General features: G+C 39.7%; 1 protein-coding gene across 4 annotated transcripts in view; it reads left to right on the forward strand.

Annotated features, from left to right (window-relative positions):
- MIS18BP1 (MIS18 binding protein 1) overlaps window positions 1-27,993 on the forward strand; it is a 47,569-nt gene that overhangs the window by 12,446 nt on the left and 7,130 nt on the right. For 3 of the 4 annotated variants that reach the window (XM_087952469.1, XM_087952467.1, XM_087952468.1), the window contains exons 3-13: window positions 7,502-7,917; window positions 9,100-9,182; window positions 11,331-11,461; window positions 12,343-12,433; window positions 13,461-13,609; window positions 14,365-14,531; window positions 21,246-21,354; window positions 24,999-25,845; window positions 26,101-26,267; window positions 26,795-26,934; window positions 27,841-27,986. In XM_087952469.1, coding sequence (XP_087808595.1) covers window positions 7,502-7,917; window positions 9,100-9,182; window positions 11,331-11,461; window positions 12,343-12,433; window positions 13,461-13,609; window positions 14,365-14,531; window positions 21,246-21,354; window positions 24,999-25,845; window positions 26,101-26,267; window positions 26,795-26,934; window positions 27,841-27,986 — 2,446 coding nt within the window. Of the gene's footprint in view, window positions 1-7,501; window positions 7,918-9,099; window positions 9,183-11,330; window positions 11,462-12,342; window positions 12,434-13,460; window positions 13,610-14,364; window positions 14,532-21,245; window positions 21,355-24,998; window positions 25,846-26,100; window positions 26,268-26,794; window positions 26,935-27,827; window positions 27,987-27,993 lie in introns of those variants that run through there. The other variant, XM_087952470.1, reaches the window with a different exon arrangement.

The raw sequence follows: 27,993 nt of genomic DNA on the forward strand, positions 1-27,993 counted from the left end.
GCCTCAACCGTTACCTGATTTACCGCAGGTTTAAGATGCACACTCTGCAGTCCATTCTCCTGGGCATCAGACAGGGGGATTGGCTAGCCTCTATAGACCTTCAGAGGCGTATCTCCACATTCCAATCCGGCCCTCCCATTCCATATTCCTCAGATTCTGCTACAACCACCACCACGTCCAATATGTGGCCATTCCCTTTGGGATGGCCTCTAACCCGGGGACTTTCACTAGGGTCCTCACGGCTCTGGCGGCCCACCTCAGGAACCTCCCGGTTCGTCTCCATTGTTACCTGGATGACATCCTCATCCTGCCCCACTCCAGACTCCAAGCAGAGAAGGATGTCAGAGCTACCCTCTCTGCCCTCCAAGACCATAGGTTTCCGGTAACTGGAAAAAGAGCCAACTGTTACCTTCTACACGCATCACCCACTTGGGGGCCGTCATTGACTCAGTTCGGGGAAAGGTTTCCCTTCCTCGGAAAGATTCCTTAGCATTCAGGAAACCATCACACACATCAGACGTTCAATAAGGGTAACACTTTTGGATCTGTCTAAGCTACTAGGTAAAATGGTCTCATGTATTTCCATCGTTCCCTGGGCCCGGTTACACACCAGGTCCCTACAGTGGTTCCTGCTTCCGTTCCAACGGTCCAGCAGTAGCAATTCAAAGGTCACGGTCAAGGTGCCTTCAAAGGTCTTCACATCTCTCCTCTGGTGGACCAGTCCCGCCATCAACAGGGACATGGCCTCAAGAAGCCCCGACGCCTCACCCTCACCACAGACGCCAGCCTGTTCGGAGGGGGCGCTCACATCCACTCGCTTTCGACACAGGGCAGATGGTCTCAGGTAGAACGGGCACACAGTATAAACTGGTTGGAACTCCGCGCCATCCACCTGGGCCTACGCCACTTCCTCCCTCAGGTACGTGGGCGGCATGTCCTTATACTTACGGACAACATCACCGCCAAGGCCCTTGTCAACCAACAAGGGGCACCCAGTCCATCCGTTTGATGAGAGAGGCGAGCGCCTCTGCCGTTGGGCGGAGCGCAATCTCCTCTCTCTCAAAGCCGAGCACATCTCAGGGGACTTAAACACCCAAGCAGACTGGTTGATCAGGACCACGGGGACCAGCCCGAGTGGAGCCTCCACCCGTCACTGTTCAGGGAGGCGACCGGGCTGTTCGGCCTCCGTCAGTGGACCTCCTCGCATACCCCTCATCACTCAACTCCCCAGGTTTTTCTCGAGGTACCCTCCCACGGGGCCGAGAACTACAAAGCCCTCCGTTGCCCCTGGCCCACAGGGTTTCTATATGCTCTCCCTCCCGTAGCCCTGGTACTCAGGGCCATCCAGAGGTTCATCTCCAAGACAGCAGAACTGATTCTGATGGCACTCTACTGGCCCAGGCGCCCATGGTTCGCGGACCTCCGCAACCTATCGATGGCCCCTCCCTGGGAAATTCCTCCGAACAGGATTCCTTTCTCAGGGTCCCCTCCAGCACCCGGACCCGCAGTGGCTCCAGCAAGCTGTTTGGAGGTTGAGCGGGAGCGTTTAAGAAAGGAGCAGTTTCGGACTAGGTTATTGATACCATCCTAGCCGCCAGGCGACCCTCCACAGCCCGAATCTTTAATGCCACTTGGAATAGTTTCTGCAAGGGTGCCAGGGTTTCCAGGTCAACCCGCTTTCACCATCCATAGCTCAAGTGTTGGAATTCCTCCAGAGGGTCTGAGGAAAGGTCTTTCTCCGAACACCCTGAGGCGTCAGGTCGCAGCCCCTTTCAACCGTCATTGCTTGTGGCAATCTGGGGTCCCTTTCCCTCCACCCTCGCATTAGGGCATTCCTCAGGGGAGCCACTACCTGTGTTCCCATCAGTTCACAGATACCCCACTTGGGACCTCAATAAGGTCCTTGTGGCCCTTACCAAACACCCCTTTGAGCCGCTCAGGGAATCCACTCTCCAGTTCCTAACATTCAAGGTTGTGTTTCTAGTGGCCAACTTCGGCTCGCCGAATATCAGAGATAGCGGCCTTGTCGGTGAGGAAGGACCTTTGCATCTTCCATGCCGACCGGGTAGTTCTTGCCCAAGGTCAACTCAGCCTTCCACAGGGCACAGGAACTCACACTTCCGAACTTCTGCCCCAATCCCTCGCGGGAAAGGGAGAAGCCTTGGCATACCCTAGACGTAAGACGGGCCCTCTACATTTACATTAAACGTACCCAGCCCTTCAGGAGATCCGAATCCCTATTCCTTTCCTTTCAGCCCAAATCGTTAGGCCACAAAGTGTCCCCGTCAACCATCGGCCGCTGGATTAGAGCTACTATTTCCCAAGCTTAACTGTCCCAGGCCCTGCCCATTCCCAGCGGAATAACGGCACACTCCACCAGAAGTGCTGCTACCTCAGCTACTTGGGCCACCCAGGTTCCAATCGCTGACGTTTGTCGGGCGGCCACTTGGGCCTCCCCATCTCCCTTTATTAGATATTATAAGATCGACATACTTGCTTCGGCGGAGGCTTCGTTTGGTAGACGAGTCCTCCAGCGAGTCCTCACGGAACCGCAGAGATTGCAGGACCAGACGGACTCCCTCCCATAGGACAGCCAAGCTTTGGTATGTCCCACTCTCTGGATGATCCGAACGGCTCCCAGGAGAATGGGCGTTGGTTCTTACCTGACACGCCATTTCTCTGGAGCCGTGAGGATCATCCAGCCCTGCTATTAAGTTTTCCGTCTGGTGGGGTCTTGTTTCGGCCAATAAACCCTTTAGCATAGTAAGATGAGAGCAAGATCTTCTCTTCACTCTCGACTTCACGTAAACTGGGGATTGCAAGGCAGCCACGTGGTGAAGGCGGAGCAATCCTCAGTAATTAAGCTCAGCCTACAACGACGCAGACTGAAGCACCTCCCACTCTCTGGATGATCCTCATGGCTCCAGAGAAATGGCGTGTCAGGTAAGAACCAACGCCCATTCTCTTCTTTGTTCCCATTGATGTCTATTGTTATTATTTATCGGAGGAAAGGGAGCGCTGGGTGGTGCCTGGTGACTGAAACTTTGTTGGTCAGTGTAATGGACTGGATTATTGGCTGGCCTCATGTTCCTAGGTGGTGGGTGATACCGGTTGCAGGAGGGGGGGGTGTTGCCTACATTGCCTGCTGAAATGACCTTCCTGTCTGCACCTATAACAATGCTGATATTTGCTTTGCGACCATCCTGCTTTGTCGCAATGCCAGTATTTCTTTGAATTATAGGGGGTTTTACCTGGCGTTTGTCTGGCATCATGTTTCATTACAGCAAACATTTTTAAGTCTTCCTGTCTTTCTATTCGTCTCTTTCTATCTTTCTTTTCCTCTTTCAGCTTGTCTCTTTGATCATAGACAAAGTTAGCAATCCTGCGCAACTCTGCTATGTCTAAGGTTGGCCAGTTAGGGACAAAACGGTGGAAATGTTCTTTAATATCTAAGGTGGACTGATCCACGAAGGCTGAGGCTAAAATCCTTTGGTCCTTCAGGCAGCTAAGGTCTAGGTGGGCATATGTAATAGCTGCTTCTGTCAGGCGGACCCAAAAGGCATCAGGGTTTTCCTTTTCCCTTTGTGTTGTTGTTGTTGTTGTTTTTAAATTCAGACTAGTTTAAAGGGTTTTTTCTTTTTTTCTTTTTTCTTATTTCCTCTAGAGCTTCTTAGTAAATTATCTTTTGCTCTAGTGTTCATCCCATTGATTGGTATCATTATAGTCCCGGTCAGGGTGATGTACTGGCCATGCGATGTGGGCTGGGGCTGCCTGACCAGGGATAGTTGGTAGTTTGGCTATTTGGTCTGTTTTGTTTTTTCCCCAAACAGTTTTAATAGTTCGTCTTTTCCTTAGAAAGACTTGTAACAGCTGAGTCATGTCACCCCAGGATGGATTATGGCTGTCTATGATAGATTTCAGGGTTTTAATAACTGTTTGAGGATCAGCCCTGAAAGCTGGGGTATCCTTTTTTTTTTTTAGATGACTAGGTCAGAGGCAGAGAAGGGGGTGTGGGTAAAAACACATTCTAGTTGTCCCCTATTTCTGCCTGGCACTGGCTTGCTTAAAAGGGGAGCCATAATCCGTGCCTCAGTATTCCCTTCCCTGAAATGGGTTTCAGGCTTTTCCTTATTATTATTTTTTTCTCGGTCAGGTCTTTGGTCCTAACAATTTCAGCCCAGCAGTACCAATAGGGTATTTGGCTGGGCTTAATGCATGTTCTAAGTGCTTTCAGGGTTTTATAATCTAAAGTACCGCTATCAGGCCAAATTTGTCTACCTGTGTCATCTCGCAATAAAGCCCATTTTTTTGCAAATTCTTTTTGCATCTTTTTTATTCATTCCAGGCAGGACAGGCACTAGCCTTTCGTCCCAAGCCTCAAGTATCCAAGGGGGTCTCTTCCATTGCCCTCGAGCTACAACTTCCCATATTCCCTACCTGATGTGGGGATTACTTTGGTTTAGCCGGGCTACCGCCGCGTCAGTTTTCAGACAAAAAGGTCTGGAAAGGACTCCGGTTTCCCTACACACGGAGTACGGGCCCCTTTCTCATAGGGAAACTCCGCCGTCAGTTTTAAGACCCCCTAAAAAGCGGGGAACTTGGAGGACCGTCTGCCCCCTGGCAGCCCGGTGCGAGGCCCCTCCTCACACTCCGCCGTCAGTTTTCAGATCTCCCTTAAAGGTGGGGATCTGGAAGGATCTGCTCTGCTTTGTAAGGCAAACTATTTCCAATTTTGTTTGCCAGCAGCCGGTCACGGGCCCCTTCTAAATGCACAGGGCTTTGCTTGCGAGATGCACCAGGACTATTTATTCTGCTTTCTATTTATTTCCCAACACCAGTTCCTTTTGCAGCCCGCTCGGTTTTTCTTACGTCCTTCAGAAGGACTCACACTCTGTGATCACCCCTTGCGTTCCCAAATCCAGCCGGTCACGGCTTGTTGGAGCTAGCAGCTGGCTGGGGTGCGGCTGGTAATCACAGAGGAGGTGAGATCCCACTGTTTCCGCAGAGAAAACCCACAATCACACACCTGGTACACTCACGCTTCCACTCCCCTCCCTAGTAAGATTATAAATTTGAAGCGGTACTCACCTGCTTTCAAGCAGCTGTTGAGCAGAAAAGCCCAAGGACTCCCTTTACTACCCTTATGCCTTCCGGGCTGGGTCCCTGGATGTTTTCCCTGGACAAAGAAGGTCCATGCCGGCTGGGTTTGGATCCGCGGGCCCGGTCCGGTGGCAGGGTTGGCTGGAAAACCTTCATGGTCGCCAATTGTTGAAAGGCTGGAAAATGCCTTTCTTCTGAGGATTCGGTTTTCCAGCTGGGGGAACTCCAATGCAAGGATTCAGACAAACTGCTTGGAAGCTGGGTTTATTTTTCAGGAAGGCGAGAGATAGCAAGAAGTCTGCGTTCCTGGAGCTAGCTCTCTTTGTATAATAAAAACCCTGATTTTTATACCTTTTTTCTCCTTTTGTGTGTGTGTGCTTGTGTTTGTATTTCTTAATGTTTTAAATCCTGTCAGGGGTTGTCTTCATTTCCGCCGGAGGGTAAACTCCGTGGGGTGCAGAAGGCAAACTTTGCAGGGTAGTTTGATTGGATTATCAGTTTCCTAATGTTTTCTTATATTTGTTTTGTGGCAATCTCCTGTCTGCTATGGAATTTATTTCGTGTCTTTTGTCTTTTTGTTTAGCTGATTTGGCATGTCTTGTGTTTGTAAGGATTTTCTTTTCTTGTTTCCTTAGTTTTCTTAATTACTTGGCTTTTGTCTAGGGGGCTTCTTTCAATACCTTTTATTAAATCTCTTTTCCTATGCAAGTTTGTTTTATGGCTGGCCTGATGTTCCCTTTAGGCTTTTCCTGCTTGGGTGTCACCACTGTCCTCATGAAGTTCCCTTTCCACACTGTCTTTCCCATTTCATCTGTTGCCTATTGCTTTTTTTCTCCAACTTCTTATGGTTCATTTTTATATGCATAAACCATGCACAAAGTTGCTTTAAACCAAACTTGAATCATTGTTTCCCAGCACCACTTCTTAAGAAGAGCAACCAAGAGTGATGAGGAAATAACTATATAATTAATTAATTGTCCAATTATGTATTGGGCACCCCTGATAACTTATAGAAGCACATCTGGACTTTCTCAGTGATAACACTTGTCTATTAGATTAGTTGCATTGTATATTGCCATGCAAATATTAAATTCCACATTTCCTAAAAGATTATTTTTCAATCTACCAAATATTGAAAACTATTTATGAATGGGTTTTGTCCTTTCAGTTTCAATGAAAGATTTTACTGCGGTGAACAAAAATATGTGTACTACAGTAATAAGTCCTCCATTTTTGGAATCCCCCAACAAGTTCTTCTCCCGTGTAAAACAGAGGTTGCAGAAAGGTAATATTTTTCTTAGGTGATGAGAAGGTTTGCATATATTTTTGTCTTGAAATTCTGTCTTCAATTTTTCTACCTGCAAACTTGTGGTCACTTTGTAATTTTCTTGTAAAAGATGGAACGTTCTGTTTATAATAACTAAACTGACATAGCAAACTGCCAAATAATTTGTACTTGCTTTTATTTGTTTACTCATCATTTGCCTTAAGTTTTTTTCAAACCTTTGCCCCATAGTATTCTGGTTCTGATTTTTAACTTATTTCATTTTTATTTATTTCATATTTAATATTTTAATGTTTTGTACCCCTTTTTATGTTTGTAAGCCACCCAGAGTTGCTTGTCAATGAGATAGGTGGCAAATAAATAGGTTAAATTTAAACAGAAATAGTCATCAAATAGCATGTGCACCATTCAGCAAGCTCTTCGTTATTGATACACACACACATTAACACATACACAATAGCTAGCAAACTATATCATCATCATCATCATCATCATCATCATTTATTAAGACTTTTACTTAAGTAAAAGATAAATGTAAAAAACAATTAGGAAGAAAAAATAGTTAAAGAAATAATCAAAACAGTAAGCAACTTGCAGTTTTTATAACGGTTATAAACAAACTCATTATTATTCCTGCCTCTTGATATTACAGAGATCTCTTCAACTCCTTATTTAATCATTTTTCAAATTGTTACAGTTCGCTTTTTTCTATTTTCAGTAAAATGTCCATAAAAAGTAATTGTGTCTTTTACCAAATAGCTTGGATTTGCCATTTGCCCCATTTCTGTCATCTTTAGAATCCATTCCACAGTTTTGGGAGCTTCAGTATGCCTCCATCTCTCTGCACATAATAATTATGTTGCAGTTACCATGTATAAAATTAGTCTTCCATCAGACTATTCTAGATGGCTATCCATAAAACTTAATGAAAAGAGTTCTGTCTTTTTCTTGTTATTGAGAAAAAGTTATTGTCTTAAGTCTAAGAAGTTAGCATGACTGAGGAAAAAAATGATTTAGGCATAACAACTCATCCTGAAACAATAGTTATCAAGAGAATATTTCCTGTAGGAGATATTTCACTGTATTAAATTTAAAATGTCTCCCCTTTACCTACAGCTAAGCACCCGTTAATCACATCCCAACCAACAAAATTTTTTAATAATTTTAATGAAGAATACCTAAGTACTGCTGTTAGCCAGAAAGAGAAGATTATTGTGGAAACTGCTGAATTGGCCAGTGAGACTTTTCCAATAATATCTAATCCTGTGATTATGAGTGATGATCATGTTAAATCTAGAGAATTCTTGAAGGAAAGAGCATCTGGAAAACTTCCTCAAGAAAAAGCAGTGGTGACTCCATCCAAAAATATATATGGCTATAAAGTGGAAGAAAATTTAAGTGTTTCGCCACAAAAACCTTCCCAACACCTGTGTGATACAATTTTTGATACTCCAAAAGTCCATATACCAAGGAAACGACAGCCTGCTACCAAAGTGCCCTTGGATGAACCTGACACAGGAACAAATGAAAAGGTAGAATCTTTTATTTTATCCATTTTTATCCTGTCTGGCTGGAAAAACAACGCACACCAGCCATTAGTCAATCACGAACATAACTAAAGGGGATACCACAACTATCTTTTCTTGTGTTACAAATGTTTTTTCTACTACATCAGAATGGGTAATCAGTATGGGTCATAAGTGGTTCACCAGGATATTTTCTGTTGGCTATTTCATTGAAAAATGGAAATAAATAGACTTGCACAAAGCTTCAGGTTCTGTTTCAAAAAGGTATTTTTGAGTGTTGAAGCAAATGAGTAAGCAACTGTTTTGCTATTCTAAAATAGCTGCTTTTCTTGGCATCATCTGGCAGCTGTGGCCAATAGATTACATTCTCAGCCCTAATTGCAGCTTAACTTAGCTTGTCATTTATTTTCATATTGCTCTTTTAGATGATATTTTTGTGGACGAATAGTTTTGAAGTGCCATAAATCTGAAAAAAAGCTCTCTCTTTTAATAATTATACTTTTAGAAAAATCCTAGAAACTACTAGCATCTTATTTACATTAATTTATTTATATTTTGTATTAATAGACCCCTAAAATCTACCCCTCATCTCCCTAAAAGAGGCAAGTATTTGTTTATACCACTGTGAAGATCAAAGATCCAATAAATGATCCAGAGGCATGCTATGTCCCTGCAACTTTTATTTAAAAAAATAACATTGTTTTTTAAAATTTCTGTAATATAACGGAATTTCCATTTCTTTCAAAATCTCAGAATAATTTCAGAAACTTAGAATTTCAGAAAAAAATACATCTATGAACTTCAAGATTTTCCTGGATTCAGTCCCTACTTTGGGACTGTTTATAATGCTAACAAAATACATAAAAGGAACCCGTGGTGGGCATATCATTCTCTACAAATATTTGCTTGAATGGTATAACGTATACATGATAGGAAGGGTACATTACCACACTAGCTTTGAAAGTTATTTTTTTCCTAAATTCAGCAGAAAAAACTTAATATTTAGGTTCAAATCATAAAACATGCGCACAGTTTGAATTTAAGTAGTGATCAGAAATATAAGGCAGAAGTATGAATCCAAGAATGTCATTGAACTGTTGATATACATTATATGATTTTGCAGTCAGGTACAAACCAATAATTATGGCAAAAATTATATTCCCTTTTTTTCTAATTTATTTCTCAAAGGAAAAACAGATGATATGTATCAATGAATGGAGAATCAGAGTGATCAATGACAATACTGCTGTGTGTCTGGAAGGAATACGGAGGCAAGTGACTGCTTTTCAGCTTTGTTCAAATATGTCTAAATGGGTTTTAATCACTGTCAAGGATGTTCCTTACATTAGTCTTGTATTGAGTTAGTATTAGTATTGAATTATTTGGTTTGATTTATTTCCATAAGCTTAAAGTTTATCCCTTAGGAGCGTAGAGCAATTTAAAAGAAAAATTATAAATACAGACAATCTCTCAAGCAAAAAACAAAGGAAAGCAAAATAAGCAAACTTAAATGGAGCAGTTGTTATGTCATAAATTTAGCAATGGACAGCTTTGTAAGAATGAAAAGTTGAGTTTAAATTGATTTTCCAGTAATACAGGTCGCCTTCGAGTTACGAATGAAATGGAGCCTGTCCATTCCATTTGTAACTCAAGGATTTGTGGGAGTGAATCTTGTGCCTTGAATGGGATCACTCCCTCCTTTCGCCCACACATTCGCTAATCGAATGTGAGGCTCGTTAAGTGCATATGAGATATTTCAAGATGGGGAAGGCCATGTGTGGGGCGGGTCTACTGATGGAACAGCCCACCTGCCTAAGACCATCCAAGGCCTCCCCAACCCACTGAAATACCTCATGCTCCCCACAATTGCTTCCCTCCCCACCCAACCTGTTGTGCTGGGTCACTTAACCATGCGAAGATCCAGCAAGCAGTCTCGTCTCCAGCCTCTCAGCCATGTGTCCATTTAGGCCTCCAGAGGCCTCCCCCAGCATGTCTGTTCCTCAGAAGCTCCATTTTGGCCTGCAACGTGCTGGAGGAAGCCTGAATGGTGGGGGTGGAGCCTCCTTTCCAAACTGTCATTTTGGCCAGCAACGTGCAGGACAAATGTTGCAGAGCTGTTGTTCATAAAGGCGAACAACTGCCGCGGTGCTGTAAGATTCGTTGTTTTGGACTTGTTCATAAACGCTAGGGAGTGCTTATTGCATAACTTTGAATATTTCCTAAGGGAATGCTCATAACCCAGGGATTACCTATACTGTGGATGACAGTTATCTCCTCTCCCATGTTATTTTTTTTTAAAAAATATTGATATCCAGTTCCCCGCTCACTCACTCTTTTCCTTTGCAATCTACACTTTGTAAAACTAAAACGATGGGGCTTAGGTACTAAATTGTGGTAAGTTTTGCTGGAAATTGTAATGTGATTGATTGGCTGTGATTATTAACTAAATTTCCTCGTGTATTTCTTTTATTTTCAGTCTATGTTTCTGTTCAATCTTGGACACATAATGTGGCTTACAATTTAAGTTCCCAAGAGTAAATTGAATATATTCTAGATATTACCTACATCTTGAATAGACTTGTGTATTTATCAAAATTTATTCAGTCTGATCCATCTTGTGCCAGTTAAATAGAACCATTAACAAAGGCTTTAAGTCCTTTATAACAAATTCAAAAAATGCCTGCAAATATTTCTTCATAAGCAAAATACTTGACAAGTCTGTCTTATGTACCAAAGCCAAGGGAAAAAACATGCGCAGGAAAAAGCCACAGTAGGAAGCAAAGATTTCTCCCCCCTCTCTCTGAAATAATTAATGTCGCAATCAGTGTGGTGCACCCTTGGAGACAAATTGGTTGGGAGGTGGAAAGATATTAAGAAACAACTCGACTGTTTTTCGTCCAGTTTTATTTTTATTTATTTATTTTCCCCTGAAAAAAGCAGATCGCTCAACGGTGTCACAAAGAAAGGGAGAGGAATTGAGTGCCAGCCTGAGAAAGGCGAAGCTGCCTCTCTAAAGCATTTTGGTGGCTTTGTAAGTTTGGGGGAAAGGGGCGGGGTGTCAATCAGAATTATATCCAGAATACCCCAAGTGTTACAACTTACCGTATTTGCAGGCGTATGACTTTTTGCCCTGAAAAACATGCCTCCAAGTGGGGGGTCATCTTATCGACAAGTATATAACAAACTCTATATTTTGAGTGGAAATGTTGGGGGCTCGTCTTATACGCCCAGTCGTCTTATACGCCGGCAAATACGGTATATAGTAAGATACACAATTCACAATATAAAACACATACATTGGAAAACGGGAGAAAGAAATTATAATGGGCTCACATTACTTTTCGAGCTGGGATCCTAAGGAAGTATAATGGTGAGATTAATTATTTTCAAATTATGATACTACGTCCTTTTTATTATAGAGATATGGATAATGTCTTCTGGCATAGCAATGCAATTGTAGAACGCATTGCACACAATCAAGTCAAAACCTTGACAGGAAATACCTACATATTAGATGGGCCTATTGATGCAGTTAACATGAAGAAAGAAGGTAAGAGAAAAGTTAAACCATAGTGGCAACCTGGAATTTTTATAAGTTTATAAAAAAATTTATAAGCTCTTGAAAAATGGCTTCTACCTTGCTGCTTCTTTTCCAACTGTTCATGCTGACCTATTACCCAAACTGTCAGTCCCTAGTAATTATTGTAGAGTTCTACATTGTCCTACATTTGGAGCTATGAGGCACCTGCCCAGACTGTTAACATATAAAAGGTGGTAGATCACTGTGCTACTGAACACAGGTACTTTATTATTTCTAGTTTCCTTCTGGTATTCAGTGAAATCTAACAACACATATCTGATCTGTGCTTGTCATGTAAGATTTAAAACTATACCACATTGCTAAATATTAATTTGTTTCAAATGATATCTCGAATAAGTAATAGTGTTTGCAGGAAGGACAATATCTTTAATATATCACTAAATTTGCTTAATGTGACTGGAAATGATGATGGATATTGAAACACTCATAAAAAGCAGCATTTTATTTATGCATTTTGCCCAATATGATCTAAGCTACTTTTCATGTTTATATGCTCCCCCCCTCTCAAAATTTGCTTTCTTTTTCAATTTAATTTAATGCTGATTGTGCGCTAGCATCAGCTTGTATAGAATCTTACATGTCATAATTTCTACAATGCATAACTTTCTTCTATCTAGAAGTTTTCAAGATAACATTTGCATAAACATAAAGGTAAGCATTACAAAAAGAGAGACGGTATAATACAGATTTATGATATTGGGATTTTCCTAAAATTCTGTAATCCTGTAAGATTATCCCTGTTTGATCTCCAAAGGTTTGAAAAATGGGTATAAGAAGCACCCTTCTAAAACGTAACAACTGTCCAAAGGCTATACCTTTGTTTCAAACAGGAATACCACCTACATTCATAAAGAGGTTTGGGACAGGAATACCAAAAAATTGGAAAATGCTTGTTGATGATTTGCTTCGTTATATGAAAAGGTCAGTGTCACTGAAAATGTTTATGTTTTTGAGTCTTTGTGATAGCTGTGTTGGTAAGAATTTTTGAATCTTCAAAATATTTAAGAAAAACTGAAATTTCTGCTACATTTATTTATACTGTTATATTTAGTCTGTATGATAGGTCGCGTAGTTAGAGTGTTGGATTAAAGGTTAGCAAGCCCATGTTTGAAACCCAAGTGTTGCTGTGAGGTGGGGTGAGCTCCTGACCTTCACTTCAGCTTCTGCTGGGGACATGAAAGGAGCTGCCAAGTGGGTGTCCCCCGGGCAATGGTGATATCGCTGGCTAACCCTTTCAATCCCGAAGCGCTTCAGTGCTTCTGACACTAGTGTGATGCCATTAAGTCTGTGACCTCCGATAGTTTGTACTAATTTTATCCTCTTTATTCTGTTGAGTAAATTTCTAGAGTATTTCTACGGACAGTTCCTCAAATTGCCATCAATAATGCCTCAGTGGAAAGACTGGTTATCTTGTCTCTTTGAAATAAAAGCAAAAATAAGCCACCTTATCCTTTTTTTTCCTTTTTCCTTTCCTCTCTTTTTTCCATATTCACCATTTTTCTTTTCTTTTTTTCTTAGATGTGAATTATTTTACTGTTGCATTAAAAATCTTCCATTAAAGTTTTTAAAAAAGAAAACCCCACTTGAGAAGTTTGTATCCTGGTTTTGCAGCAAAAGTTTGGAAAACTCCTGCCTTCTCTAGCTACTTTAGGCAGAGACCTAGGAAACAAATATGTTTCTCTGTGGAAAGATGGATGGAAGCAGGGCTTGGGGTTAATGAAATTGCCACCTTCTGTTGAAGACAGCCTTCTAGAACAAGTAGAGGTCTGGATAGTCATCTCAGGCTTCACTTAATTCCTTGTATCCGATCTAAACAAACTACTTCAGAAAAGAGCTGCCACTGCAGCATAATTACTGCAACCAGTGTTTAAACGTTTTAAAGAAAATACGAAATCTGCTTAAAAGATTGAGGTGATTAATACTACTTATGCAAACCTTTAAATCTTAGGAAAGAAGAGAGAGCATTTCCTGTAAGTGGTAATAGCGAAAAAAATAAATGCTCAGAAGAACTGGATCTGCCCCAAAATATTGAGAGAAAATGTAAAACGAATAACACCACTTATGATGTATTACCACTGCAAAATAATAAAATACATGGTATGCATGTTATTTCCTTTGTTTTTTGAAGATTTTGGTCTTTTTCAAAAAAATACTGTTGTATTTATATTTCTAACCCTAGTAATTTCCTATAAAATTGACTTTTGTTCACAATGGGAAACAGTAATAAAAATTGTGCACGCTTACAACCAGATTTTGGGCCTGATGACAATGTATGCTGGAATGAGAATAATGCTGTAATAATAGCTGTACGAGAGAACTTTACCTAAATGAGATGGTAGCAACCAGTGATCTTTGTAGTATGTGTCTTTCTTTCTCTTCCTCAGTCATGTTTCCTTACTAACCTTTTCACTTCCAATTTAACAGACTGGTTGCTAAATGGGGAAAGAGTGTATTAGCCCAATTAATCCATTAACCCTGTTAATACTATGCTCTATATACGATGAGAATGTATTTCATGGATTGTGAAAGAGCTATATTTAGATTAACCTAATGTTCAAATGCAGGTAAGTTATATGCCAGGAAACAGCCTTTCATATTAAATGTTGTTGGTTTTTTTAAAAAAAAATCCAAAATATTTTCATTACCAATAACTTGCTTCTATAGACTCCGGTTATTTTAAGCTAATAAAAGTTAACTAAAGAGAATTAAATGCTCAGTAGGACTACTTCAACTTTTCTTTGGATCATTTAAGAGGGTGCTTTTAACTACAGTCAAGTACCTTGTTACACAGAGAGAAATTTGTTGTTGCTGAAGAATATTTTTCGTGGGTGTTTGTTTGTTTTCCTTGTTAGGTATGCTGATGAAAACAATTGATTTACAGAATGACAGTGAGAAAAGTTTCACCCGTAGTGGGCGGTGTATTAAGCCACCTATGCAGTACTGGTGTGGGGAACGGATACGTCTCGATCAAACATTAAATATCACTATAAACAAAGGAGGTGCCAACTACTTATCACCTGTAAGATTTCTTTTTTCTCACTATATGTAAATTATTATTCTGGAGCGATGATAGTGATAGAAATTTTAAGCAGGTGCTTGTAGACATTTTGAATTCCTACAAGTTGAGAGTATTATGGATTGTGTACAATTTAACTTGGAAATGATTGTACTTACCCTGAGCCTAAAGGAGTAATCTGAAAATGGCAACTGGAATTTGTTAGTTTTTTCCTCAATAACATTTTGCTTCTCATGCAAGAAGATTCTTCAGTACTGTCTGAACGGAATGGAATGGAGTGGGGAATGGACTGATCTATATTCTTTGCAGTCATCTGGTTTTTAGCGCACTCTGATGGTCATCATTAGCTCTCCAAGAGTCGTTGAGGCCACTTGGGGATTTCTCTGTATCCTCCAGTTCACTTGAACCAGAGTGCAAATGGGTATGGAACCTTCTTGGGTCTGTTGAAAGGACAGTGTTGTAGACAGGAGATAGGTGGTGTTATATCCCTCCCCCTCTGTTGAGAGAAAGCTGCCCAATTTTAACACAGATGGCCTCTTTGGCTCCTTTCAAACCAGAGGTATTCTCTCTCCAGAATGTGAGCTTTGCTGTCTTCAAAAGAGTGACCTTTGGTCTTTCAAATGCAAATGGGCTGCTGAACCTTGTCATAAATTCATACATGCTAGAGTAGCAAGCACACTAACATTCAGAACATATTATGTTAGTAGTGTCTCAATAATACATGTGGTTTCAGAATTTCTAAGCCCAGTTTAAAAATGCTAGGTTTGGACATTAAGGAATAAAAGTTTTGGTTCATTATTTTTTAAAACTAAAACACAAGTCTTCCCTAGTTTGCTCCTTCCAATTGGCTCCAGAAAGCCAAACCATTCTTGCATGACATTAAATGATCTAAATAGTTCAGAATTATCTGTAGTAGAGATACTTTGGGTTTCAAACATTCAGAACATACTTCTTTTTTTCTTTTTTTAAACGAATTTTATTCAATTTTTCCAAAAGAAATAAAAAAGCTCTTTTCGGTGTACAACATAATTCCGGAACACCACTTTTACATGCAAACATGACAATAATTATCTATTCATTTTCTACATTCAATTTCCTATCTTATCCATTTTAACTTAATTCTCCAACTTTTATATAAGTAAAGGAACAAATAAATTAATCCTGTTCACTAATATTACTTTCATTTAAAATATCTTAAATTAATTTCAAATATTTCTTAGGCATTAACATTGCTTTTAAACATGACCTTTTCCATAATACTCTTTTCTCATTTAAGTCACTAATAATTCAATATCTTCATACTTGTTAACTTTTAATTCTTTTACCTGTCAGGTTTGCAATTCTATCGCATATTCTTTCCATAGATTCTAGATTTATACAAGCTTTTACACACAAAATAAAACATAGATTTCCCCTCCCCTTTTACTAATTTGAGGGTGTCACCTCAGTGGTTTGACTATACCTTATTTCCCTCATCTTAATTCCCAATATACATTTATTTTAATTAGTTATAATAATAATTCCCTAAAAAAGAACTACATAACATTGTACTTCTCAGACAGATTTCACAATATATTTTCCCCTTTTAACTTCCACAAGGTTTTATTTATAATACCAAAAGAAAAATAGCAAAAACAAAGGCAATTAATCCATTTGGCTAGTCCTGGTCACTGATATTAATCTCATTTAAAAACATCCTTACAGTTCATTTCAATTATTTCAATATATATATACAGGTGAAACTCAAAAAATTAGAATATTGTGCAAAAGTTCATTTATTTCAGTAATGCAACTTAAAAGGTGAACCTAATATATGAGATAGACTCATTACATGCAAAGTAAGATAGTTCAAGCCATAAGGTGTCATAATTGAGATGATTATGGCTTACAGCTCATGAAAACCCCAAATCCACAATCTCAGAAAATTAGAACATTGTGAAAAGGTTCAATATTCTAGGCTCAAAGTGTCCCACTCTAATCAGCTAATTAAGCCATAACACCTGCAAAGGGTTCCTGGGCCTTTAAATGGTCTCTCAGTCAGGTTCAGTAGGAATCACAATCATGGGAAAGACTGCTGACCTGACAGTTGTGCAGAAAACCATCATTGACACCCTCCATAAGGAGGGAAAGCCTCAAAAGTTAATTGCAAAAGAAGTTGGATGTTCCCAAAGTGCTGTATCAAAGCACATTAATAGAAAGTTATGTGGAAGGGAAAAGTGTGGAAGAAAAAAGTGCACAAGCAGCAGGGATGTCCGCAGCCTGGAGAGGTTTGTCAGGAAAAGGCCATTCAAAAGTGTTGGGGACTTTCACAAGCAGTGGACTGAGGCTGGAGTCAGTGCATCAAGAGCCACCACACACAGACGGATCCTGGATATAGGCTTCAAATGTCGTATTCATCTTGTCAAACTGCTCCTGAACAACAAACATCAGAAGCATCTTACCTGGACTAAAGAAAAACAGAACTGGTCTGTTCCTCAGTGGTCCAAAGTCCTCTTTTTTGATGAGAGCAACTTTTGCATCTCATTTGGAAACCAAGGACCCAGAGTCTGGGGGAAGAATGGAGAGGCACACACTGCAAGATGCTTGAAGTCCAGTGTGAAGCTTCCACAGTCTGTGTTGATTTGGGGAGCCATGTCATCTGCTGGTGTTCGTCCACTGTGCTTCATTAAGTCCAGGGTCAACGCAGCCATCTACCATGAGATTTTGGAGCACTTCGTGCTTCCTTCTGCAGACTAGCTTTATGGGGATGCTGACTTCATTTTCCAGCAGGACTTGGCACCTACCCACACTGCCAAAAGCACCAAAACCTGGTTCAGTGACCGTGGGATTACTGTGCTTGATTGGCCAGAAAACTCACCTGACCTGAACCCCATAGAGAATCTATGGGGCATTGCCAAGAAAGATGAGAGACATGAGACCAAACAATGCAGAAGAGCTGAAGGCCACTATTGAAGCATCCTGGTCTTCCATAACACCTCAGCAGTGCCACAGGCTGATAACTTCCATGCCACGCCGCATTGAGGCAGTAATTGCTGCAAAAGGGGCCCAAACCAAGTACTGAGTACATATGCATGCTTATACTTTTCAGAGGTCCGATATTGTTCTATGTACAATCCTTGTTTTATTAATTGCATGTAATATTCTAATTTTCTGAGATTGTGGATTTGGGGTTTTCATGAGCTGTAAGCCATAATCATCCTCAATTATGGCACATCACAGCTTGAACTATCTTGCTTTGCATGTAATGAGTCTATCTCATATATTAGTTTCACCTTTTAAGTTGCATTACTGAAATAAATGAACTTTCGCACGATATTCTAATTTTTTGAGTTTCACCTGTATAATAAACATTAACCTTTATTGTAACAATGAAAAAAAGAACATACATTCATGTTCTGTCTCACCTGTAGCCACGAGGTGAGAATCCAAATTTCCAAAGGAAAATACACAAACAGACAGGAACAGGAACGACAGAGTTAACTTTCTTTGGCTGAATCCGTCCTTGGCAGTTTTCCAGAAGCTGCCTGCCAAGTCCAATAACGAGCAGAACCATAAATCAGAGGCTAACGCCACACAGATAATTTGTCCAAACTGCTAACTCAAATAAACAAGTTGACCTGAACAGGGATTCAGAGCTAACACGCCCCCTTATATTCCCTGAGGGGCGTGTCAGTCTCTTTTCTCAGTCCCTGATTTGACATTTCCTTTTACGTTGTATTTCACGTTCCTGCCTGCGTCTTTGCCTTGCATCAGACCAGCATTTCTTGGCTTGATCTTCAGCCAATGACTCCGGCACGCTCTCCTGATTATCTGCCGACACCTGAGGCACAATCAGGGAGGAAGATTCTGGGGAGGAAGATGATTCCGAAACTTCCAGCAAAGCAGGCTCAAACCTCAGAGCCTCTTCCTCCTGACTCCCGTCTGTGTCTCCCAACAAAGCAGGCTCAAACCTCAATGCCAGATCTTCCTCATCACTCGAGCCTATGTCTTCTGACAGAGCAGGCTCAAACCTCGGAGTCACAACACATTCATCTATTTAAAAAAAAGAAATATCAGTGCCCTTCCCCCTCTCAATGGTCTATATTCCCCTATTGTCTAAGTAACTTATAATTGCAAATACATTCTTATTACCCCTCATATCAATGCGGAATCCCCTTTCTTAATTCATTAACCATTATCCCTATGTACTCTAAACAGTTTTTCCCATTATTTTCCAATTCCAATATTCCTTTCTTTCCTGTTCCTGTTCCTCCTTACCTCTCTTCCCTTGTATTTTCTCAATCCTTTTCTCCCTCTGATTTATATCCTTCTCCCTCTTTATATCTTCCTTCCCCCTTTTATTTTTCTGCTGTTTCCTCCTGTCTTTCTCACTTTTACAGGTATCCCTCTTTTAGTTACTTTTTGGATTCTCCTATTTTAATCCCCTTTCTTTTCCCTCCTCTTTGTTGTATTCTTTGCATTAATTGTCTATTTAAAATGGCTTCTTCTTGATCTGGCTCCTCCTTCTCTGAAGTTTCTTCTTGTTCTTCAATCGCCATTTCCATGGCTTTTAACACCGAGCAAAATGATTCACCTCTTGCATCTAGTAGTTTTTTCATATTTTTAAGCATCATTTTTAATTCCCACAAAGATATCATCGTTGCACACTCTGGTTTCTTATAATTTTAAAGTCCACAAAGCAGTTTCTCTTTTTCTTTTTTCTCCTTCAGGCTTTCTGAATTCACAACTATTCCAACACTGAATTTATACCAAAGTCACCAAATTAGTCCAGCAGTTCAATTTTCCTTCAACTTTCACTTTCTGGGGTACTTATATTATTGTTTCAATATTTCCTTTTCATTGTATCAAGTCAAGTTCATAGAGAAACAAGTTTTTTCTTTATATTTTCCAGTTTAAATTTTTGTCCACAAGATGGCACTCTCCTTTATACAAAGTCCTCACTCTTTTTTCCTCCCCGTTTTATTGTTGGGGGTTTCCGAGCCTCAATATTCCAAAACAATCAAGTCTCCAATTTGTATATTTCCCCCTTCTTTTTAATACTCTTAAATCCAGTTTTAGTTTATGCCTGTTTTTGCCAATGTATTTTAATTCAGTTTATTTAAGTTTCTTGTTCCGGCTTCTTCCTCTCCCTGTTCGAAGCCCCATTCAGCTGTCAAAGTTAATTTCTTCTCCCCCCCCCCTTCCCTTTTTAATTCCGCCGCTTTCTTTTCTTTCTTAAAAATTCTTAAAGCATCAATCCCGGGGTACTTTTTATTTAGTTGTTGCACCAAATTTTCCTGGTTCTTATGTTGTCTACCTCCTTCACTCCTGCACAAATCTTAGTCCAGCTAAGTCGTCCTCTTCAGGGTGGCCATTTTGGACCACCGCTCAGTTGTCTTTGGGGGGAAAAATGCCAAACCCAGAGGGGGGAGATGTGGTTCCCCTCCACCTGGCTGGTGACTTCCCCTTTCTCTACCGCCCCTCTGAGGCAGCTTCAGCCCCTAATCACAAGGATTGGGGCTCTCCGACGAAGGAGCATGGATCGAAGCCGCGGACAGTCACGGTCCCCAGTCCGTCAGCGAGGAGGGGAAGTCAGTCAGAACATACTTCTGAAGTCTGATTCTCCTGAGAAATGTTCTAATGCTGTAACAAATAATAAAATAGTGCTAGAATATTCTTGATGGATACAAAGAATAAAAAGTTTTGACTTGAAACATTTTGAGCACTTCTCTCTGTAGACATTAAGAGCCTGACCAGGAACAGTTTTGCATTAGTGGCCCCACATTTGCAGCATGTTTTCCTTAGTAAATTTGGGGATGAGGGATTGGAATTTTAAAGAGAAAACAATAATATTACTGAATTGCTAATTCTGCTGAACAGTTTTAAAGAACATATAACTTCTGGGTTTTTTGTTTGTTTTTTTTTTTTTGGTTATTTTTGACACTAATTTCAGTACTGTTATTTTTTTTTAATAATTTCTGAAATTGTTATTTTGAAATCTTGTGTATTACTTTAAAATAGCAACTGTTACCTGAAACATACTCTACATTCAGATAATAAATCTACAGTGCATAAGGCTTGAACTTTAAATGAACTGAGAGTGTAATTTCAAATCCTTAAGTCATAAAGCTCGAAAAGACCATTCAAACCATCTCCTCCAAGAAATCAAAATAAAGTTTCTGCTTGAAGACATGCAGTAAAGAGGAGACCAATAGTTCAGAAAATTTTAGAAAATTCCAAAGCGGTACATTAGGAAGTTGGTATAATAGTCAGTTAGAAAATGTCTTCCTGTAAGAATTTACTTTATAGGTAAAGACAGGGGTCCGCAGTCTGTTTTCCAAATAGGAAAATTGGTGGGCGATCACGTGCAAAACCATCCCTTCTCCCCACCACTCCTCCGCTGGTCCGCTGAGCTGGAAAAGTTGGGGAATGCTGGGCTAAGACTCTTACACCGTAAATGATTGTGTCCATTTAAGTGAAACAACCTCAGGTAGCTGAAGAATACCTGTCTATAATTACCCAATTGTCTTTTCTCATGGCTAAATCTTTACTTGCAAGACAACTTTTATGCCCTGATAATCCTCATTGCATTTCTTACAATCTATTCCAATTTGTCTCAATCCTTTTTAAAGCATGGTATTAAGAAAATGAGCAGAGTCTTGAAGGTGGAATTTGACTAGTACAGGATAAAATTGCATTTTTGAAATTATGTTTGCTTATGTTCTTTTGTTCCTCAAGACAACGAGCATCATGCCCCCTCTGAAGAGGCAGACTAACAAGTTTCCAAAGAAAAATGGTGAGGGCCTTTTAAAAGATCATAAAGAAGTGCCTTTGAAACAACCAAAAGGTAGAGAATATTTTAATTCACTTTATTCTTGAAATTATTGATTTAAAAATTCTAATAATGAACAGGTTTCCCCACATTTACTTGAGGACATGGTGATTAATGGGCTTAAGCCATGTTAAGATCATAGGTGCTATTAAGTTGCAAAATATTTTTCTTCAGGTCAGCTAAGTACATGATTAGAAAGATCAATAGATGGGTAGGAAGTGTATGTATTAGTTTTCTTTATTTTTTTACTTATTTTATCACATTTTAAAATCATCCTCCCTCGCAGGAACTCTGAGGCAGTGTACAATAAAATATTTAAATATTTATAGATGGCAACTTTCCCCCTCCTATTTTATAAGTCATGACTTGTACTTCTTCAGGTACGTATTACAACAAAGTTGGGGTAGTTTACAATATTAATGCTGCATGAGCTGCTCTTGATAGCATTAAGGTTCCCTTAAATGTCAGAAATGTCCCAAAATTTTTCGCCTCTTCTCCCTTTCTGCTCTAAGACAAAAGTCAGTTGGATTACTAGGATTCGGGTAGTGTTGTAAAATTATTTTTGCCCCTCCTTTCTCTTCAAAAGAGCCACAATCATCATATCAATAAAAATTAGACAGTTAAATGAATGTAAAGTAAAACAGTTATTCATTCTAGTCACTGCAGGACAAAGGCCTCTTCTACATGTTTCCAACCAATACAATCTTGAGCTTTTCTTTGTCACTTGGGCCCCTAATACTTGCTGATGTTGTCAGTCTCTTGTTTTAGATCTCTTGTGGATGCTTTTTATCAAGTGGGATCCATTCTATGACTGCCTTGGTCCACCTGCCATCAGTTCTTCTTGCTATGTGATCAGCCCATTTCCGTTTCAATTCTTTTATTCTCTTGATGATATTGTATATTTTTGTTTGTTCTGTAATCCATGTGCAGGTCTTTCTATCTTGTTTTGTGATGCCAAGCATGTATCTTTCCGTGGCTCTTTGCACCACTCATAGATTTTGTATCCATTGTGAGGTTAGTGTCCATGTTTCACTGGCATATGTTAGGGGCAGGTAGCACACACTGATCAAAAACCTTTCAGGCATAGGGGGAAGTCGTTCTTGAAAATTATGCTTAGGGACAGTAATAATGTAATCCATCAGTTTCTCTGGAGAGCATTTATTTTGGCAAGGTAGTTGCAAAGTACTGTACTTGCAACTTGATGTCTGATACAACTATGTAGGTTTGGGGTTTTGTGTCATAATATATTTACCTTGTTCCTGCTCAATTTCTGGTCACTAGTGTCTTTGCCAGTTCCAGCCATAGACAGGCAGTCGTTGACTTACAATTGAGCCCAAGACTTCTGTTGTTAAGTGATTTTTGCCCCATTTTACAGCCTTTCTTGCCACAATTGTTAAGTGAATCACCGCAGTTGATAAGCTAGCATCGTAACATAGTTGTTAAGTGAATCTGGCTTCCCCATTGACTTTGCTTGTAAGAAGGTTGCAAAGGTGATCACATGACCTTGGGACACAGCAATGGTCATAAAACTGATCAAAACCTTTTTCTCTTCAGTCATAGGGGATGGTTGTTCTTGAAAATTATACTTAATTTGCCAAATGCCTGCCGACCACATTTAACACGCCATTTAACACACAAAATTACCATCCTGTTTTTGTATCACCTTCCATTGAGATCCATTGGCCATAAAAAGTAAACATAAAAACATTAAACATAATATTAAAACTGAGAGCTAAACTATATCAAAAAAGCTGTAAGAAGATGATCCATAGGAAGATTTCTAAGATGAGATGAGTAATTCTGTAGTTGTTCTGATAATGCTGATGTCAACTTGTAAATCATTCCTATGCCTGTTTCCGAGTTGCCATAAGAAGGAGGGGGTGGGAAAGGCCTGAGGGAGCAGTGTGGCAGGTGAAGGCCAGAAGCACATTCCACACTTATCTTGTGGAGATTGTAGCCTAGGCTGTTGGATCTTCTGCCCACAAAAATCCTGCATTGGAGTGTGTGATTGATGACACACAGCTCCCAGTTCCTTTGAGAATCTGATTGATGACACATGGGGGCGGGGGGGACAGAGTCATAGGTGATAGTAAATTACGTGTCTCAAAGCTGGCTTCGTACAGGTCAGTGGTAGATATGTTGCTCCTAATAAATCTTTTGGATTCTTTTGAAGCTTGGCTTGAGGCTCATGATTTAATTAGCGCAATCATCGGAACTCTGACAGCTGAATTCTTAATACCCAGAAGCCCCAGCTAATATGTATAATGATGGGAGATGATAACCATTATTAACAACCAACATAGATTCCCAGCTCTACAGAATGTTTAGCTCACCTTTACAGTATCAGTGTGGCCCAAATTGCAGATCTATTCTGTTTCAGAAGGACAGTATTGTTGTACGGGAATTGATGTGTCAACTCTTCATAGTTTTAAGTGCAAGCTGTTGCATTTGGATGGCCAGAGCTATGCAGGGATATGGTTTATCCCCGTCTTCTGTCTTCCCAAACTGGCTACACTAATCTTGGTGTGGCATTAAATTAACCTTTCTCCTTGTACTGGGAGATTACATTGTTGGGGGAGCTCAGTTCAAAATGATCTAAAAAGTCATCTCTGATCATCATGGTCTATCCTAACAAATATTTCACTCCATATATCAATTTGTGCACACACTGGATTTGATGATCTGTTTGGATAGATTTGGTGATCCAAAAGTGAAAAGCCCTACATGTTAGGACAGATTATCTCCTGGTTGATTGGTGCAAGCCCCCCCAAATGTAGTTAAAATGATCCAGGCCAGATAACTGATGGATTTGAAAAGAAGGACATCTGACATTAAATCAAGACAAAGCAGTGGTGCTGTTGGTAAATAGGAAAGTGGACTCAGGGATTGAAATTGTCATTTTGGATAGAGTTGCGCTGCCTTGAAGCAGCATAGTTCAGAGTCTGGGCATGCTCTGTGATCCTGAGCACTTACTGGACATGGTTGTGATGAGAAGGGTTTCCATACATGCCTGTGCAATCTTTATTGCACCAGGCAAATTTCACTAGTTTTCTACACCTTGGTGATCATGATATTATAACTATACAAAATACTCTCTGTAGGCTGGGCTTGTCTGGAAGGTGCAGATGATATTAAATAGGGTGATTTGTCTGCTAACCAATGAAAGATACAGGGATCATTTACCTGTATGGAAAAGATATGCAGTGGTCGCACATTTTGAATTGTTGGGGCTTAAAGAAAGCGTTGCCCTCATTTTACAAATCTGTCTCAGTCCTGTTTTCAGTACTACAGAAGTGGTTGTTTTGAAAATGCCCCCTCTGTTTAATGCCCCTCCCCACTTTCTGGCATGTAAGAGGATTTTCTCATGTTCCAATAGTAAGGAACACATTCCCTTGGAGCTGATTTTTGCTCTCTCTTGTAGTATTATTAAAAGATACATCTTTTGTTATGCTTCTAATAGTTAATTTTAGTGCAAGATTTTGTATTTTGTATTTTATTTTTAAAATTGTATTTTTTGTGTTTGCTGTTTAAATTCTGTCAGCTGCCTTGAATACCTGTAGAATAGAAAGGTGAAGAAGAAATTAATTCTATTAACAAATTATAATTTGATTGATTTAGAACCTAAGCTAACTTTTATTTCCAAAACTAATTTTACCTAGGAAATATTAATATGAAATCTAAGAATATAACCAAAAAAACCAAATGTAAATTGAAGCAACTGTCACAACATGTTATTTCAGACGCTGAGGAAAATAACTCTGAATTAATCATTAAAGATATTTACAAGAAGAGAGCCACTGTTATGCTGACACCTCTGAGAAAGAAAATAATGCAAGAAAAGCAGCACTCCAACAGGAGGACCAGAAATGAGCAAAATGTGACGAAGGAGTATGGAGATATCACTTGCTATGAAAAAAACTTGGCTGATGGTGAATTAGACACTTTGAACTGCCCATTAAATTTGTTGAAACAACTTCAACAAATTGATGAAGTTGTAGAAAATATTCCTTGCACAGATGAAGATGCATCTAGTGAAGATATCCCATGTATTAAAAGGAAAATACGGCCTTCTTTCAAAAGAGCAACATTCAACAAGGAGTGTAATAATATCCAAGGACCATCATGTGAGCAGAAAAGTGCAGAGAATTGTGTGGCATCTTCTCAGAGCCGAAAGACAAAACGTTCTTACTTTGGCCAGGAGGACACTCTAGAAAAATTAAGTAACAAGAGTTCTTCTCCTGACTTGGATACCAGTTGTGATCTAGAGGAGAAGAATAGACAAAAGTCACAGAAGTGGTTCAAGAGAGCCAGAAAGAATGCTCTTGCATCAGAGATCGAAAGTGATAACAGCCTAGAGGAATTTCTTGTGGAAGAAAGTAAGATAAAAATACCTACCAAGAGATTTAGTGGTCACATTTCAACTAGTCCAAAAGCCAAGTTAGGCATGGGGTCTCTTCCAGACACTAATGAAAACTGGACTGAAGAAGAATTGGAAAAGTTGTACAGGCAAGTACGATAACAAAATCTGATTCCATATTAGTTAACAAAATTATTTGTAAGCTTTATTTTTCTAATCCCCTACCCAATCCTGCAAATGATTTTCCTCCTACAAACACCCAACTTTTTTTTTTGCAAATTCCTGATCTTTTCTTCTCTCTTCTACCTCCCCTTTTAGATTCTGTATAATGTCTAACTTTAATACCATCTGCACCAAAGTCATAACGTAACGTGCTTCACCAAATCCTTCATATTTTTTTATAGGGCAATAGCATCTTTTCCTAAATACAAAAGTGGTTTCTGGATGGATGTGGCAAGGATTGTGAGAACACGATCTGCTGAAGAATGCCAGGAAAAATACATGGCAGAGCGGGAAGGGAAGAAACGCAGCTCAAACAAGACCTCCAAGCCTGGAAAAAAGGAAGGAAAAGGTTCAAGTCCTGATGTCTTCCCTGTGTTCTTCCATGCAAAGCCAGACATGTGTCAAGATTCCCGTTCTGGGAGCACGGAAGGGTGGGAGCCTGGGTAGACTTTCAGCAAAAGCATAGCGTTTTTCTTATTTGTTTAGGGGTGCATTTGAATTTTGCAAAATTAGGCAAGCACTTTTCTGTTTTAAGATGAATAAAAGCTGTTTTTTTGAATCTGCACCTGAGAATATTGGGAGAAATTTTCAGAATTTTGGAAAGAGATGCTTGGGTAATTATAGGATGCTTATGTGTATTATTGTTCACTTGTTGGAAAAGGTGGCTAAGTACAAACTAATTCTGTCTTTAAAATGGGTTGATGAAGCTGTGTGTATATGGTGTTGTTTAAACACAGGGTATCCAATCTAAAAGTTCAGGTTAATGAAAATAGCACTTTTTTTAAAAAAATTGGCTTTTAACCTTTGTCTACAATTTCCATTCTCTTGCAAAAAAGAAAGAATTTCCATGTTAGTTTGTATCATTCTTGTTGGTAGATAAGGGGACCCAACAGCCGTTGGCAAAGGTGGGAACCCTGAAAAGGAAACAACAGATGCGGAACTTCCTCGAACAGATGCCCAAGGATAACCACGATGATATCTTTTCTGCCACACCTTTCCAAAATAGGAACATAAAAGTAAATATCACATCTGTTGTTTATATTAGAATATTTCTATCAGGGTTCAATCAGACAGGATGCTAGAAATGTTCAAAACAAGATGGAAAGCTGTTTTCTTTTTCCTGGACTCAGATGGTGGGAAATAAATTCATTCTTGATTTTGTGCTGGTCTTCAGGAATAAATTTATAGAATCATGGCTTATGTCTAGATCTTCAGATTAGTCCCAAATGTATATATCCCTACAACAGACATTCCCTAACATTTCTGGCATCCACTGGGATTCTAACCATTGCAGAGAGTTGCAAATACACTGTTAGTTACGGGTAATTAGTAGAAGAAAGTACAAAAGAAAGAAAATACAGAAAAATTATACTCACCCCATTACCTTACTCTGTTTTTCTAAGTGTTATGTATACATGAGCCATTCTCTGGAATTCAGTCCATCGGTAGCAGCAAACTTTTGGCCCTTTAAGAGATTTGTTTAAAAACTTAGGGTTTAAGTTTTAAAAAATAGTTTTTTACTTTACTAGCGTAGACTTATTAGATTAGGCATCTGCCTTTTCCATTTGCTTATCCTTTATTCAACTTTCTATCTGCTTCTGGGCCTTTTCCCCTTAAAAATCTTCACAACCTCGAAACTCTTAACAGCTTTACAATCATTACCCTACCAAAATAATTCTTCCTGTTGGTAAGGCCCACTTCATGTATTGAAACTATGTTAACTTTCATCTAAATAGTTAAAAATTCTATCGTCACTTTAATTACGGATAATTTATAATACATGCCTCATCTTCTAATGGGTGGAGGGGGGGAATGAAATGGAATGCAGGTAACATGAGAAAGATGCTCTTGGATGGGAATAATATAGTAAACTTACAGCAAACACCTTCTCTTTCTGGGGATAACCAAGATATGATCTGTAGTTGCCTCAGTTCTGCCTGGCCCCAGAGGAAGATGTTTTCCAGTTGAAAGACAGGCATCCTATTACACCTGCTTCAGCTATTTTCCCCTGGCTGAAGACACCCCAATGTGACCATATCAGCCCTGGCATGCTGGAACCTCTAGATAGGTAGGTA

Source organism: Notechis scutatus, chromosome 1, assembly GCF_049901735.1.
Source record: "Notechis scutatus isolate UNSWTSFEM ecotype Mainland chromosome 1, rNotScu1.2, whole genome shotgun sequence".
Classification (NCBI taxonomy): domain Eukaryota; kingdom Metazoa; phylum Chordata; class Lepidosauria; order Squamata; family Elapidae; genus Notechis; species Notechis scutatus.